General features: G+C 39.9%; 1 protein-coding gene and 4 non-coding genes across 5 annotated transcripts; 2 read left to right on the forward strand and 3 right to left on the reverse strand.

The window, feature by feature from the left end:
• Positions 1 to 3,841: 3,841 nt before the first annotated feature.
• Positions 3,842 to 3,914, reverse strand: trnav-cac (transfer RNA valine (anticodon CAC)). Its single transcript has one exon. It is a non-coding gene; the product is annotated as a tRNA-Val (tRNA).
• A 714-nt stretch (positions 3,915 to 4,628) lies between these two features.
• On the forward strand, positions 4,629 to 9,654 carry LOC102775685 (15-hydroxyprostaglandin dehydrogenase [NAD(+)]-like). Its single transcript, XM_006785047.3, has 8 exons — positions 4,629 to 4,703; positions 5,824 to 5,957; positions 7,409 to 7,532; positions 7,622 to 7,728; positions 8,006 to 8,102; positions 8,216 to 8,292; positions 9,166 to 9,323; positions 9,438 to 9,654. Exons 2-8 carry the CDS (start codon positions 5,865 to 5,867, stop codon positions 9,571 to 9,573), a joined length of 792 nt encoding a protein of 263 aa, XP_006785110.1. The 5' UTR covers positions 4,629 to 4,703; positions 5,824 to 5,864; the 3' UTR covers positions 9,574 to 9,654.
• trnav-cac (transfer RNA valine (anticodon CAC)) lies at positions 4,776 to 4,848 on the reverse strand. The gene has a single exon. It is a non-coding gene; the product is annotated as a tRNA-Val (tRNA).
• Positions 9,655 to 10,700: 1,046 nt separating the features above from the next.
• trnav-aac (transfer RNA valine (anticodon AAC)) lies at positions 10,701 to 10,773 on the forward strand. Its single transcript has one exon. It is a non-coding gene; the product is annotated as a tRNA-Val (tRNA).
• A 4,861-nt stretch (positions 10,774 to 15,634) lies between these two features.
• On the reverse strand, positions 15,635 to 15,707 carry trnav-aac (transfer RNA valine (anticodon AAC)). Its single transcript has one exon. It is a non-coding gene; the product is annotated as a tRNA-Val (tRNA).
• Between the last annotated feature and the right edge of the window lie 427 nt (positions 15,708 to 16,134).

The following is a 16,134-nucleotide window of genomic DNA, read 5'->3' on the forward strand; positions in this document are numbered from 1 at the left end:
TTTTAGGTCAGAAATAGTCTTTCCCTTTTCACGTAAATGACGTCTTTAACCAGTCCTTGATCCTTACAATTTCAAAACAGACTTGGAACAATCTGGAATGGGCTCTTTGGGGCAGATGGCCATATGCTGTGATCACTGTACTTAGCATCTAGCTAGCATTACTGAAGAGGAATGAGGATAAAAGGAATGCATTTCATTTAAGCTGGCAGATAATTTCACATGAAATGTTCTATCAGCTCATCAACTATCAGTAAACACACAAAAGCTTTTGTGGAGTTTGTCGTGCAGCGTGTCTGTTAGCTAAAGGTACAGCTGCTATATTTCCGAAGCAGAGTGTGAGATAACTTCACTCTGAGATGGAGAAAGATGTAAGAAAGACAGGACAGTAGAAGAAGAGTGGTTAGAATCAAAAGTAAGGACTTTTAAAGTCAAGATAGTTCCCAAAGTAGTTTCTCAGCTTCCAACATGTTTAACTACTTTATGTGAAAGTTGTCTGTGTAATTTGGACAATTTAGTGTTTACTGGGACAGAGAACTGCAAACCAGGTAAGACACATTTCTGATCAGTCAGCCATAGTTTAACAGAATTAATCAATTTGTTTAGGTGGGACAGAACTGTTATGTTTTGCACTAAATTTCTTAACATTTACCATATCACAGGTGACGTTTAGCCCCACGATAAAGCAGCACAGAGGATTTTACGTTTCATTTTCTAATTTTAAACATTTTTCAGTAACAATCATATTTCTAATTAATATAGTGGATTTTTTTGTGTTTCCTTGTAACATGTAGGGCACACTATAGCAAGCAGAGCAAACCATGTTTTTGTTGTTATGTTAGATACTTTTCTTTCGTCAGTGCAAGTTAGTATGGAAGCGCTTATTAACATTTTTCTTAAATTTACAGGTAAATAAACAGGTTCCCAAATTTTAACCGATCATCCTCTTTTGTCGCGTCTCAGTTTCTCGACTCCTTTATAGTGTTTCCTGTTTCATACTTGAACAGAAGACGCAAGAAGAAGAATAGTTTGAGCCAAATTAATCATCCTTGCGCCTTTGAATTGAATGAAAAACATGAGTTATAACCTCCTTCTTTGCCATGACACCTACTGGCTGTTTTTACACACTGCTGTAAAAAGTATGTGCTCCTTTCCCGATTTCTTCTTTACATGTTTCAGATCATCAAATTTAAATATTAGACAAAGATAACTCAAGTATATTCAAAATTCAATTTTTAAATGAATCATTTATCAAGGCAAAAAAAGCTATCCCAACCTAAAGTAATTGCCCTCTAAACACAATGACAATAAGCATCTTTATCTGATTTAAGACTGAACTTTGACTCTGCCCCTACAAAACCTTAATTTTTATTTTTTTGAACCAAACAGAGGTGAACTTTCAGTTGTGGTTTGAATCATATGCATGATCAAGAGTTCTTGAGCTTAAAAGGCATGAACTGATGACATTTAAAGATTTTCTAAGAGCAGACTTCATGGATCCATCAACTACAGCAAGTCATCCAATTTCATGCAGGTCTGGATAGCTTTTTCCCCTTAACAAAAAAGATATCTTTTAAAAACAGGCATTTTACATTTACTTGTGTTGTCAGTTTCTAACATTTAAATTAGTTCAATGATCTGAAACAACAAGTGTGACAAAGATGCAAAAAAGAAATCAGGAAAAGACAAGTACTTTTTCCAAGGGACTATATGTCAGATGTTAAAAAGCCTCCTTCTCTCAGATGGGATTTAAGTAATTGATACATGGATGAAGAGTGCTGAGGACAGATGTTGGAAGACATTCAGAGGAGGGGGAAAGCAGTAGCCATACAGTCCATATGGAATTGAAACTTTAGGGAAAAATAATTAACACACTAAAAAGTCACTTACTTCATTGCCCTTTCGACTGCAGGATTTTGAGTAGAATAAAGCAGGTGGGAGAATTGTCCCAAATTGTCCATGAGGGAGGCAAAGAGGTCAGTTTTGACAAAGCTTGGGCAAACTGCATTGAAGCATAAACCGTAGCCTGAGGCGGACGAGGCAGCCTAGTAAAAGAAACGCATACGACTGAGGCGCATCTTAAAATACAAAACCAAAATAAAGTCAAGTTTCTATGAATTACTTTGTTTAATCATTATAACTTATCATATCCTTACAGCCATGGCTCGAGTGAAGCCGACCACTGCATGCTTGGTGGCTGTATAGACGGGAAAACTTTATACTCAGTCCTTTTAAGTTATGTCAACTTATTCCCATGGGAGACATGACTGAAAACTTTAAGTACCAGTTACTGAATATTTTTTGAATGTAATGACTAAACAATTTTTTTAAGTTGTGCTAACATCTTTGGGTTTACAGTGTGCCGAAGTTGGTAATGAAAAAATAGAATACTTTGTGTGCTGTTGGACACCTGACATTAAATTTAAATAATTTTGGGCTGTCATTTCTTTGTATCATGACTGTAATGTGTTTTTCTAATAGTTATGTTGTTAAACACAGTGATGTTTCCAAATGAAGTAATCCACACATGGGCCAGCACAGGACCACCAGTGTGTCTGAAACTGGCCTTGTGCTGGCCCATGTGTGGGCCACCTCTGGCAAACCAGGTCTGGGCCACCAAAGGGCCGTCATTCTTTGCGGTATGTGGGCCATGTGTAAGCACATTGTGTGGGCCAGATCTGGACCATACCAATTTTGCTGTGTGTGTGTGTGTGTGTGGACGTGTACTACTTATTGTTGTGGGGACACAAATTTGTTTACACACTCCCATTGTGAGGTCTTGCCTACTTTATGGGGACTAATTGCAAGGTAAATCATTAAATTTTAGGGTGAAGGCTTGAGTCTGGGTTAGGGTAAGGTTCAGGCAGGGACCTGTGATGGGTAGAGTCTGGATAAGTCTCCAGGAAATGAATGTAAGTTAATGTAATGTCCCCAAAAGTGATGGAAACACAACGCATGTGTGTGTGTGCGCACACATGCACGCACACATGCATGGTGTTAGGGTCAAATGTTGGATGTATTTTGGTGTTTTATTGTTCTGTGAAATGTTTACATTGTTTATTTGTTGTTTATTTATTTGTTCATCCTTGTTGTACTAATACAACTTATTATAGAATAACTGCACTTTCTGGGGCATTTTACTACCTTGTCGCACAGTGTTGCCTTGAAGCAACAAACCAATATCTGTTTTGGGGGGGGCAGGGTGTCAAATTTTATGATTGATATATTATTAGGGACCCTAAAGCTCCCCCAAAATAGGGAGAAATATTTTTTTCCCAAAAAATTTAAAGGCATGCAGTAGAGGGTTAAACATCAATCGGGTAAATTCTAGGGCAGGGCTGGACCTGGACAAAAAATCGGCCCTGGCATTTTTGGTCCAGGTGGCCCATCATGATTGCTTATGCACTGCAGCAGTGCAGCACGTGACAATTAAAAGCTACAATTAACGCTGTTAATGGTTACTCATTCATTGTACTTGAATCGATCTATTTTACCCCAGCAGCTAACATTTCGGTTAAATTCACACATTTTTCTGCATTTATTTTTAGGTTTTTTTTTCTGTCATGGCTCTAAACGTCTTCATCAAGCTGCATGAGAGTAGAGCGAAGGGAGGGGGGGGGGGGGCCTTGGCGTTACATGATTTGATTGGGTAATAGTGTCAGCGATGAAAATGAACATTTTTTTGAGTAATCAATCTCTATCCGGCTTTAACTGTGGATCCCAGATTCTGTGGTCAGCTTTTCTTCTGAGTATATCTTCCTTGTTAAGTTGCTCCTTTCAATTAACCTGAGTGACCTTTGCAGATGCCCATCGGCAAGACATTTCTTTCACCCCGGACCAAAACTGTTTCCGCCCGGTTTCGAACCGGGGACCTTTCGCGTGTGAGGCGAACGTGATAACCACTACACTACGGAAACGATGTCGCGATGGGTTTCATCCCCAGAGCATTAGAAGACCCAGAAGTGCGGGAGTCGCTGTGTGCGATATTTTGCAGTTACACAACGCACACAGTTTGAGTGGCACAGACCGTCTGATAAACTGGAACGGTAAGCTGCAGTTAAGTTTGACTGAATCCCCCCTGAACACAAACACATTACACTGAAATTGTCATAATTTAAATAAAATAATATCGCTGAATTTATGTGTTTGCAGGTTCAGCTGATGTTCATTATTATTGTGCCCAGTTTCTACTGACGAAAATTCAGCAGAAACTGTTTTTTCTGTGGCGTGACAGTCACATATGTAGTATATAACACATATACAGTACATATTTTGATTGTGATTACGTAACTCATAGTACTTGCACGTCACATCTTGATGCATGCTCAGTGATCCAGGTAAGTAAATCCCCAAAAGTTGATTCTGTTCATCTGGACGTAGCGTTTTCAGTGGGAGATACGTTTCGTCACTCATCAACGTTATTTCTTCAGTCTCAGCAGGTTTCCAAAATCTTATAAACAGTATATTTGCATAATGAGTGAAACTAGCACCACTGAAGGAACAATGGGCTGGGAGGTCAGTGCCTTGATCATTAATATGAAAATTCTCATGACCATTGATCAGTGGTCAGTCATTATGCAAATGTACTGTTTATAAGACCGGGGAAAGATAAGAATGAAGAAGTCGCTTGGATGAGTGAGGAAACGTGTCTACAAATGATACGCTACGTCCAGATGAACAGAATGAATTTTCGGGGACATTTTCACGTAAGACTTTTGTATGTATTGGTATAACAATGGATATACTAGTTGTGATTATACTGAAATGTAATATAAATGTGTTTCCGCCCGGTTTCGAACCGGGGACCTTTCGCGTGTGAGGCGAACGTGATAACCACTACACTACGGAAACCGCTCCAGAGATGCTAAAGGGTCCTTTCTCCAAAAAGTGAACTATAGATCACTGAACTCAAAAGACATCCTACAACGACAAGGACAAATGAGCGAAAGTAGTTTTCAGCATTGTCTTCTACTGTTATTCTATACATTATACATTCTCACTCAGGAGAGTGCACTTTCTTTGTATCGTGACTGTAATGCCTTTTTCTAATGCTTAATGTGTTAAACACAGTCCGGTTTCAACTAAATCTTGACCCGCACCGAGCCAGCAGAACTACAGTACTCTGACAAACGAAGAATGTGGATGAAAACAGAACTCAAAACACCCAACCCTTCAGATAAGGCTGTGCGATATGACCAAAATCTCATATCCCGATATGGGACATTTATGAACACAATTCCCAGAAACGTCTAATTTTAAAGATAAAAGTGTTCTGCCAGTGGAGATGCTTTAATGTATCAGATTTTCAAATTAAATGTCTATTTTTTTTTCTTTTTAATTTAATTGAACCTCTGACAATAAAACTATCAACTGCTGTCTTTATTCAGCTTTGTTTGGCCAGCCTGTTTGCCTCCTCTTTTCAGCAGCAAGCCACAGATCAAGTCTGGCAGAAGCAACATTCCCACCGTAATTTCTTTGGAAACTGTGAAGTCTAATTTATTTAGCAATTTTGCAGCTTTAGAATAAATGGATTAAAATACAAAGCGCATTCTTCACTGGCAGCTCTAAACAGCCCAAGAAAGTCCACCCCAAAATGAGTGCAAGCCATATTTGGCTCAGTTAGACTATAGTTGGCCAAGCTGTGTTCTCCAGAACAAGACAAGTTGGCTGACTGTGGTCCATTGATTGACACATTGTTATTGCTTTTACATTCACTTGCTCTCTCTGGCATGTCATATGTTAGAATCTGCTTCTCTTCCTGATGGGGGGTGACAAATAAAAAGCCACCAACTTCTCTTTGTTTCACATTCTCTTATTTCTTTGCAGGCATACGGACGCTGACCTTCTCGGTCCCTTCTTCTACTGAAATGGCTCTGAGCGGTAAAACTGCAGTAGTGACTGGAGCTGCGATGGGAATAGGAAAAGCCATAACGGAGATTCTTCTAAAAAATGGTGCCAAGGTATGTGTGGCATTGTAGGCATTGACTGAAAAGGTAGACACATCATCATTTAACAGTGTAGGAAGAGATATTTATTATATATAAGATAACTAAAGATAACTAAACAACTTGCCTGGATTCAGATATTTTTACACTAAGTTACAGCTCACATGATCAGCTCAGGAAAAGGGCATTGGGGCATTTTCTTCATAGATAAAGAGATCTTCTTATTAAACCAATCTCTACTGTACGTGAAGATGCAGCAGCTTTATTGGTGGTGTACATTTCCACGGAAAACTTACCAACACCCTTCAGTTGGAAAAAACAACTAAGAAAGTTCCTGTTGACATCATGCCAAAAACGAGGTGAAAAGTAAACAGTTGCTTTAGTGGTTGTCAACCTGCGAGGGTGTGGGTGGGGTGTGGTGGAGTTGCGGTGCAGTTAAATTAAACTGAATGATTTTCCCAGAGAAAACAACCAAACAAGAGTTTTTTATGATATCATGCTAAAAGAAAGGCTAAAAGTCTGAATGTGATTCTTCTGAGATAAAAGAGGGACATAGCCTCAATCTAGTCTTTAAGTATTTATTTGCCTCAAGCAGTTCGAACAAAACAAATACATGGATTCTCCTTCAGTCAGAAAATCAGTCAGTCTGCAAGCAGTTCACTGTAGCCAACGTTTTAATATTGTACAATTAAAACGTGGATCATATTCGCTTGTTTCTTTACATGTGCTGCTTATTATTACACAGGATTATATATAGAACTGTGCTTCTTTCACGTAAGTCTAAAGGCTTATGTGAAAGTATCCCCAAAAGTTGATTCTGTTCATCTGGATGTAGAGTATCACAAAAATTGGCATATTAACTGACCTCCCAGCCCATAGTTCTTTCAGTGGTGCTAGTTTCAGTCATTATGTAAATTGTTTGGGGTCAGGCATGGTCACGGCACACCTCTTTCTATCGGTCAGGCGAGGTCCTATATGGGTTAGCAAGCTGCTTCTCTTTTTCTGTATAAGGACTTTTACCCTGGTTATGCGTCCCCATCTCAGTGGGGACGCGTAACCAGGCTTCACTTCCCCAATTCTGTACCAGCCTTCGCACTGGTCTGCACAAACAACTTCTAAATATACTCAGGCATACCACGGCCAAATATATGTCTGCAATAAAATGCAGAGATGTAGGTGTGAAATCTAACTATGTATACGTGCAGAATTAAACTACGAGCAACAGTAACAGTGGCCTGCATGCCCAACCCGGGCTTCATCACAGCTCACCAGGCTACAGGCAGAATCGCAAAAATAAAGTACGATTTATAAAAAATGGTCGACCTCACAACTCCTGTAGGCGGTGTGGGAAAAACTTATCAACACCCTTTAATTACTGCAAGTCTGTCAAAGTAGTTCATATGTTTTCAAATAGCCTAGATGGGTACCTAACAGACTGACAGCGTATCTGTCCTTTCTGTCAACAGGTTGCACTTCTGGATAAGAATAAAGCCGCAGGGGAGAGTGTGGTCGAAGCCCTGAGCAAAGAGTATGAACCAGATCGAATGCTGTTCAGGGAATGCAACATAAAATCAGATGAGGAGTTCAAAGGTAAAACACATGACATTGGAAATCAAATTATAAATGTTGGAGGTACAAAGGTTAGCATAATTGTAAAGCACTGTTTTCTCCTCTCTCAGCTGCCTTTCAGAAAGCCGTAGAAACCTTTGGAGGAATCGACATCTTGTGCAACAATGCTGGCATGTTCGATGAGTCTGAGTGGGAGAATATGGTCTCCACAAACCTCGTGAGAAAGAGAAAGCACAACAATTAATTATATTTATAATACCTCAAATTTATGAATTGCTGATTCATTCAGAAAGATGTTGTTCGTTTTATTAGTTAGTCTGAAATAAACAATTGGCAACCTGAGAAAGTCCAAATTTAGTAGGCTTGGGTTACATTAGTCTTCCTGTTATTCATCACAATGTTTTGTATGCAGATGACTGTATGAAGTGTTTACAGAGAGAAAACAGATTTTCACTGTATGAACTGATGCCAAAATAAAGTTTTTTTTCCTGTAGGTGGGCTCTATTAGGGGAACTTATTTGGCTCTGGAGCACATGAACAAATCAAAGGGAGGTCAAGGAGGGGTCATCATCAATGTTTCATCCTTGGCAGGTAAATACTGTAAATTCAAATTGGAGACATACCAGACTAGGATTGTAAATGTCATTACGTTAACAACACTAAACTTAAACCCTGTACAATGATTGATATAACCCATCCTACAGGTCTTGGACCTTTGCTTACGGGTCCTGTCTACTCAGCTACTAAACACGGGCTGGTCGGATTCACTCGATCCATTGCAGTAAGAGAGATTCTCCCATGAGATTGTTTAAGAAGATTTAAAAAAAACTATCAAATTTCTGCAGAAATTAATTGAAACTAGAGCAAATTTAATACTAATAAAATGTTTGCCTTACTTTTTCATTTTTAACTTTATTGTTTGGCATTTCCTGCACATTGACCTCACAGTTCAGTCTGAGGCAGCGCTCACACATAACATCAAGTGAAAAAGAAAGTATTCACAGGACTCTGCTGTGAAAAACACCACGTTATTCAACAGCTTGTAGAGCCACCGTTTAGCAGCAATAATATCCAGTAACCATCCACGTATGACTCCCATTGTTGGGGAGAAATTTTAACTCGCTCTCCTTTTCAACATTTTTTCAGCTTTATGGAAGTTTGCAGGTATTTGTCTATGCACTGATCTCTTTGACTGCAAGTCCTTCATTATTTTCTTTTTGGGCCATTCTGTTGTAGATTTGCTGCTTGGGAGCATTGTCCTGTTCCATGAACAAATTTTAAACAAAATGTACTGGTTCTGGAAAGACAGCCTCAAATTTGACTCTGGTTTCACTTCAACACTGGCAAACAGTTTGTGGTAGTTTGTTTAATTACTTTTGTCTGAAAATGTCTGTAATTCCTAAATGGTTACTACAATTCTTTGGATGGTTAAATTTATAATCAAGTGTGGACGTGTACAGAGGCAAAATTAGAAAAATGTGCAAACATTGTGCACATGTACGATATGTGCAGAATCTTTCAGACTTCATCTTTAAATTTGGAACCTTTGGACACTGAACTTCCAAAATGCAAATGTGGAAACAAAGAGCACTTGTTGTTTATCCTCACACTACTACTTAAAAAGCCTAACTATGTGTTGTTTTTTTTCCAATAGGCTGCCTTTGCAGCATCAGACTATGGTATACGGGCCAATGCTATCTGCCCAGGTTTTGTTCAAACAAACCTGATCTCTGAAATCAAATCTCAAACGGGCCAATTTGCCCACCTGGTAGATGCAAGACTTCAGATACGAGACAATCTTGGGGTGTTAACGTAAGTCTTTGTTTGTAGTAACCCCTACAACATCAACATTTTGGGGGGGGGTTTCCCCCTCTACAACTGGGTTTAAAATCATCTTAAATTGCATATTGTATCTTTTTGACGCAGTGCAACCGAGGTAGCAGAGTGCATCCTTGAGCTGGTAACAGATGAGACCAAAAATGGAGAGGCCCTCGTGGTCGTAAAGGACTCAAAATTTTATGTGACTTTCCCAACACTGGATAAGAGCAGTGACAAACCATAAAATCATCATGTCAGTATCTGATATCATTCTTTAAGTATACTTAAAGTTAAAACACACACACACACACACACACACACACACACACACAAAAATACTCCTCAAACTATGTTTTGTTTTGGTTTTGCCCCCCTCATAAGATTTTTGGTATTGTGTGTCATTATTATGTACCTTGAAAAGTTTTGAATTAATTCTGGTAAAACTTTGTAAGGGTTTGGAGTGGGGTCATGTTAACAACCTATTAAAATTTGGCTTACATCCAACAAGGTTTTCATGGTCAACTTAATGATTTTTTGGTTAAAAATGGGCAAAAATCCTTATTACTTAGAGCACCTCATAAAGATTTTAAATATCATGTCACATTTGATGTCTGACCTCTCCTTCAAGGTCAAATAAGGTTAAAATATATTTATAAAAGGTCTTCTATCTTTAAACTGTGCTTAAACAACTGTAGTGTGGTATCATGTTCACCTTACACAAGAAAGTCTGGTTTCAGATCACTACAGTGAACAAACAATCTTCATGAACAATGAGGCTTCTGAACTGCTTAAATTCCTCTACTAATACACTATTAAGTATCATGGGAAAATAATGTGAGTTATTCATGAGCAGCCATCCACGATTGACTGAAGTGGCTGTTGACTAGTGGGATCGCTGTTGAAGCACAGATTGATTTATTAATCATAGTGAGCGATGTGTGGATGCAGGCAACCACTAAATAGATTCAAGAACTGTACTAATTTCATTTCATATCCTTATGCTTTCTTGTGATGGGCATTGTATTGACATTCATATTGAGATCCATGCAGACAGCAACCGGATTTTGAGATACAGATTCACACAAACAGCCAAGACTAGATTCTTTTGACTAATTTTCAATAAAATATTATCTGTCACTGTTGGGAGAACATTTTTGCGACTTCTATTCTTATACTTTAGAACACATGACATTTTTAATCATTTTCTTCTTCGGATGCTGTCACAAATCATATTTATTTTAGAACATATGACAATTTTGCATATCATTAATATAATATAATATTGTACAATTAAAACGTGCATCATATTCGCTTGTTTCTTTACATGTGCTGCATTTGTATTCCGATTGACCCTTTGGTGACTCATGCGTAGTTTCCGTAGTGTAGTGGTTATCACGTTCGCCTAACACGCGAAAGGTCCCCGGTTCGAAACCGGGCGGAAACATGTTTTTTTTTTTTTTTTTTTTCTTCTTCAAACATGGCTTCACATGTACAGCGAGATTGCAGTGCATAAATATTGTAAACTTTGTTTCAGTGTTGAGATTTACAATTGTTCCTACTGTGTATTAGTTTTCACATTTGCCTGATTTGTGAAAGGTCAAAGTGGAAACACAATTTCACTTTTCTTTACTCTGGGATTAGACGGTGCGGGTTTCCCAGAGCTCAAGCACTTCAACGCGTTCAAACTTGAAAACAGCCCGCAACACTGTTTTGCAGTTTTCAGTTCCCATGAAGGAGTCTGCAAAAATGTCACTATAAGTCTGCTTTAAAATGCACTTCCTCCCGTTTGGTGTGTGTTTCAGAAGACTCCCAATCATATCACACACAATATGCCAGGGGCCACAGATGTAATGCTTGGGGAATGTAACACATTAGGATTGATTATTACAGGACGCTGTTTACGCACACACGGGCCATTTTTCTTATCTGCACCCTGCTTGTTGGACCTCCTCTTGCCTTCAGAACTGCCTTAATTCTTTGTGGCACAGATTCAACAAGGCACTGAATACACTTCTCAGAAATGTGGGTCCATATTGACCTGATATCACACAGCTGCTGCAGGATTACTGGCTGCATGTCACTGATGCGAAACTCTACTGATGCTCTAATTGACTCAGATCTGGTTACTGCGGAGGCATGCATGTTCAAGAAACCGGTTTGGGATGATTTGAACTGTGAACAGCCAGTGGTACAACCAGGGATTTGGGGCGCCTTGAAAAAACTACTTTAATACCAAAAACCATGCCAGGCCAAAAAACATTGTTTTTTATTCTGTTTAGTTTTTAATCTGATTTTACTCTCATCACCTGCAACAGTCTGACACAGTGTACAACAGTGATAGACAGCAATACATACTTCTCCAAAATTTCTCTCTTTATGTGAGTTTTAGTGATAGTAATGTATTAGTACTACAAAATAAATAGTGTGTAGTAAAACATATTAAATTCCCAAGCATCCTCCTGCAATTAGACACATTTTTTGACATAAATAAACTCACCTGCTTCTTCGGATATCAGTGGGACTGGTTCAGTGTCTGGAGTGTGAGTATGGGGAGATGGGAGTGGGAAAACTAAGCCTCATGTCAATATCTGATATCCTTATTTAGGTATTTGGCAGATGCTTGAAAAAAAAAAACAGCAACAAAAAACCCAAACAAATAAAACAAACAAAAAATTCCTCAAACCATGCTTTCTTTTCTTTGCCAAGAAGGTTATGTTTTTGGTATTGTGTCTCATTATTCTGTATGTAAACACTTATAGAAAGTCCCCGATAAAGATTTTAATATCATGTCACATTTGACCTCTGACCCCTCTTTCAAGGTCAAATAAAGCCAAATTTTCATAAAATGTCTTTTATTTTCAAACTGTGCTTAAAGGACTGCTAAAAAAAAACATTACAACATCAAAACCAGTCTAACTATAACCCATGTCTGTGGCAGAAACTGACCCCAGAGTGACACTCCACCAGTGTCTGTAGTGTGGTATCATGTTCGCCTTACAAGTCTGGTTAATTAATGCAGTTCTGAATGCAAGAGGAGGTTCAGCTAGCAGGGTGCAGATAAAAAAAAAGTGTCCGGAGTGTAAATAGAAACCATCCTGTAATAAAGAATCTTAATGTATTACGTTACTCAGGCATTACATCTGTGGGTGTTGGTATATTGTGTGCATAATCAAGTTTGAACGCGTTGCTTGAGCTCTGGGAAACCCGCACCGTTTAATCCCAGCGTGAAGAAAAGGAAAAGTGTGTTTCAACTTTGACCTTTGTCCATGACCATTGACCATGTCAGGCAAACGTGAAAACCACTACTCTATTTATGCTCCATTTAATCTTCTTGTGGCTTCTGTTCTTGAAGAGAGAGATCTAGAGAGGGAGAGGAAGACAGATCTCCCAATAAAAATACATTTTTAAAAAGCAGAATGGACTTTTGCATCACAGAAAAAAAGGAAAACATAATTTTTTTTCTATCAACCAGAAATGCAATTTTTAGCTTTTGATTTATTACCTTTGAATCGCTCAGAATCAGAAAGGGTTTTATTGCCAAATGTTGGGCAGGTTTACAACATTAGGAAATTGCTGCGGTACTTAGTGCAAAACATACTGTAAGACAAACACTTAAATAACTCATAAAAATTAAAATTAAAAGTGCTAAGCAGATTGATATATACATGTAAGCAGGTAATGATCAGTGCAAAAATGGAACAGATGCAGAGAACACAGTATAGGGTTGTGTGTTTGTGGTGGGAAGAGTCATATGGTTATTGTTCATTAGTCCAACAGCAGAGGAGAAGAAACTGTTCTTATGGCGAGAGGTTCTGGTCCAAATGGACCAAAACCTCCTGCTTGAAGGGAGCAGGTCAAACAGACTGTGTCCAGGGTGAGAAGGGTCAGCTGTGATCCGAGCTGCATGCCCCAGTGTCCTGGAGGTGTACAGGTCCTGCAGAGATGGGAGTCTGTAGCCAATCACCTTCTCAGCAGAACACACAACACGCTGCAGTCTCTGTTTGTCCCTGATGGTGGCTCCAGCGTACCACATGGTGATGGAGGAGATGAGGATGGACTTGATGATTGTAGAGTAGAATTGCATCATCGTCCGTGTTGGCAGGTTGCATTTCTTCAGCTGCCTCAGGAAGTACATCCTCTGCTGGGCCTTCTTTATGACGGAGGTGATGGTGGTACCCAGGAAGCGGAATGAGTCCACAGTGGTGATGAGGGTGTCAGTCAGGATGATGGAGGAGAGTGGGGCTGTGTGCTTCCTAAAGTCCACAGTAATCTCCACTGTCTTCTGGGCGTTCAGCACCAGGTTGTTGTGGCTGCACCAGGACACCAGACGTTCAACCTCCCTCCTGTAGACAGACTCATCCCAGTCCGAGATGAGTCCGATAACAGTGGTGTCATCTGCAAATTTAATTAGCTTGACAGACTGGTGGTTGGAGGTGCAGCAGTTGGTGTACAGGGAGAAGATCAGAGGAGAAAGAACACAGACCCCTGGGGAGCCAGTGCTGATGGTCCGGGAGTCCGAGACTTTCTTCCTCAGCCTCACATGCTGCTTCCTGTCTGTCAGGAAGTCAATGATCCACCGGCAGATGGGATCAGGCACATTCATCTGGGAAAGCTTGCCTTGGAGATGGTCTGGAAGGATGGTTTTGAAACAAATAGGCACAAACAGGTTCCTGGCGTAGGTTCCCGGGGAGTCCAGATGCTGCAGGATGAAGTGTAGAGCCGTGTTGATAGCATCATGTACAGACTTATTGGCTCTGTATGCTAACTGCAGGGGTCCAGGAGGGGGGCCGTGAGGGTCTTGAGGTCTTGATCTCTGAAGGGGTGAACGCTCTTCCTTTAGTGGAGAAGTCAAGCTGGGCCAGTTGTATTTTGCAGAAAGGATGGAAATTACTGTGGTGAACATGCCCTTTATGAAGAAGAAGGAACACGGGGTGACACAGAAGAGTGATTGAAGGTTTACGCAGAAGGATATCTTATGCCAGTGGTTCCCAAACTTTTTTTGCTGGGCCCCCTTTGTTTTACAAGAAAAATGCTCGCGTCCCCCCTCGCGCGCGCACGCACGCACGAACACATCCTCCAACCACACACACCCATATTTTGCTCCATTGCGGTTTATTTCACACCTCAAACATTTAGTAAACAATTAACCAAATACAAGTAATCTGCAATAAATTACAAGTAGTAAGAAAATAAACTACTAAGTCTTTTACGCTACGTCCACACCTACACGGGTATTTTTGAAAACACAGCTGTTTCGTCCACACGTAAACGGCGTTTCGAATCACCGAGAACGGAGATTTTTTAAAACTTCTTTTTTGCGTTTAAGTGTGGACGAGGAATACAGAGTTCTTCACACAACATCAAAGGTATGTGCCTTTTTTCACGTCACGCTGTGTGCACGTTATTGTTTACATGAGATGAATTGCAGAATGGCAGATAGAGATGAAATACTGTTAATCTGACTATCTGCAGGTTTTACAGGCAGTTACTGTCCCTCCATTTAGAAAGGCAGAGGCGTCACGGTGTCATTATTTTACATGTAGTTGTTTTTTTTCCTATGTAATAATATTCAACATTGCTATCAATACATTTTTCAAAAAATCCCTCTGCAAAATGGGTTCAAAAACATAAACAACTGTTGGATACTGTTTGTCCGTAATTTAAACAGCCCAGCGCTGCTCCCAACAAAGGGAAAACCAATCCTGCAGGGAGACCTACCTCGGCACTTGTGCAGGTGAAACCAAAGGGAAGATATGCTTCACCATATTTTCTAGTCTTTGGCTTAGAATGAAGTTGGTTTGGAAACATATTCAGCTATGCTTCATCTCCTGCTTTGCCTTTGTGTGGGCGCCCGTGCTAGCAGTGTCCAAGCGTTGTTTTGTTTCCCCCCCCCCCCCCCCCTTTTCATGCCGCGCCCCCCCTGCAATGGCTCTGCGCCCCCCCTAGGGGGCGGGCCCCACACTTTGGGAACGTCTGTCTTATGCAGAAGGTGCAATGTGAAAGAGATGGGTGAGAATGTATCTAGGCAGCATCGGATGGCAGTCTGTAGGATGACTTTGGAAATTGAAAAGAGGAAGAGAATAAGAGGTGGAAGAAACTGGCCTGACTTCAGTGAGGGGTTGAGACAAGTTTTTGTTAGGAGAGTTACCAGATTGATACCTTAGGTGTCCAACAATCTTGTGAACACTCAAAGCCTTATCTTAGGGGCTAATAACTATACAACATCTTTTCTACCATTTCACGTCATGGAATACTTATTAAGACTGAAACTTTACTGTAATTCTTTCAAGTAAACCAAATAAATATGTTTCCGCCCGGTTTCGAACCGGGGACCTTTCGCGTGTTAGGCGAACGTGATAACCACTACACTACGGAAACCAACTTAGTGAACATGAAGGGTTATTTAGAGAAAATGAATAACGTTTAAAGAAAATTAATCAGTCTAATATTGTATATTATATAGTCATACCCTGTCTGCTGTATTCATTTTCCATTGTTCATCTCGTCTCACACACGGACTGCGCAGATTTGCCTTAGTTATCGCTCTGTTAATACACTGCATATCATAGTAGGTGGCCATAATAATCACCTCACTATAAAAACTCTGTATATCCTCGTAAAGTCGCACTATGCTGCAGAAAATATTATGCAACAGAAACTTCCAAAAGCATTTCCATTATCCAGTATACTGCCACAGCAACTCTCCTTCGGTCTCCGTTGAGTGTTTGGTTAATAGTTATTTGTCTCCACCTAGTGGCTTACTCGGATTCAGCAGAAACACGTGTGACTGCGAACTGTGATGTGA

The sequence above is a fragment of the Neolamprologus brichardi genome, chromosome 10 (assembly GCF_056152115.1).
Source record: "Neolamprologus brichardi isolate AB-2024 chromosome 10, ASM5615211v1, whole genome shotgun sequence".
Taxonomy (NCBI): domain Eukaryota; kingdom Metazoa; phylum Chordata; class Actinopteri; order Cichliformes; family Cichlidae; genus Neolamprologus; species Neolamprologus brichardi.

Coding starts and splice junctions, on each gene's coding strand:
- LOC102775685 (XM_006785047.3), top strand. CDS start 5,865: ATGGCTCTGAGCGGTAAAACTGCAGTAGTGACTGGAGCTGCGATGGGA. Junction 7,533..7,621: donor ATCAGATGAGGAGTTCAAAG/GTAAAACACATG, acceptor CTCCTCTCTCAG/CTGCCTTTCAGAAAGCCGTA. Junction 8,103..8,215: donor CAATGTTTCATCCTTGGCAG/GTAAATACTGTA, acceptor CCCATCCTACAG/GTCTTGGACCTTTGCTTACG.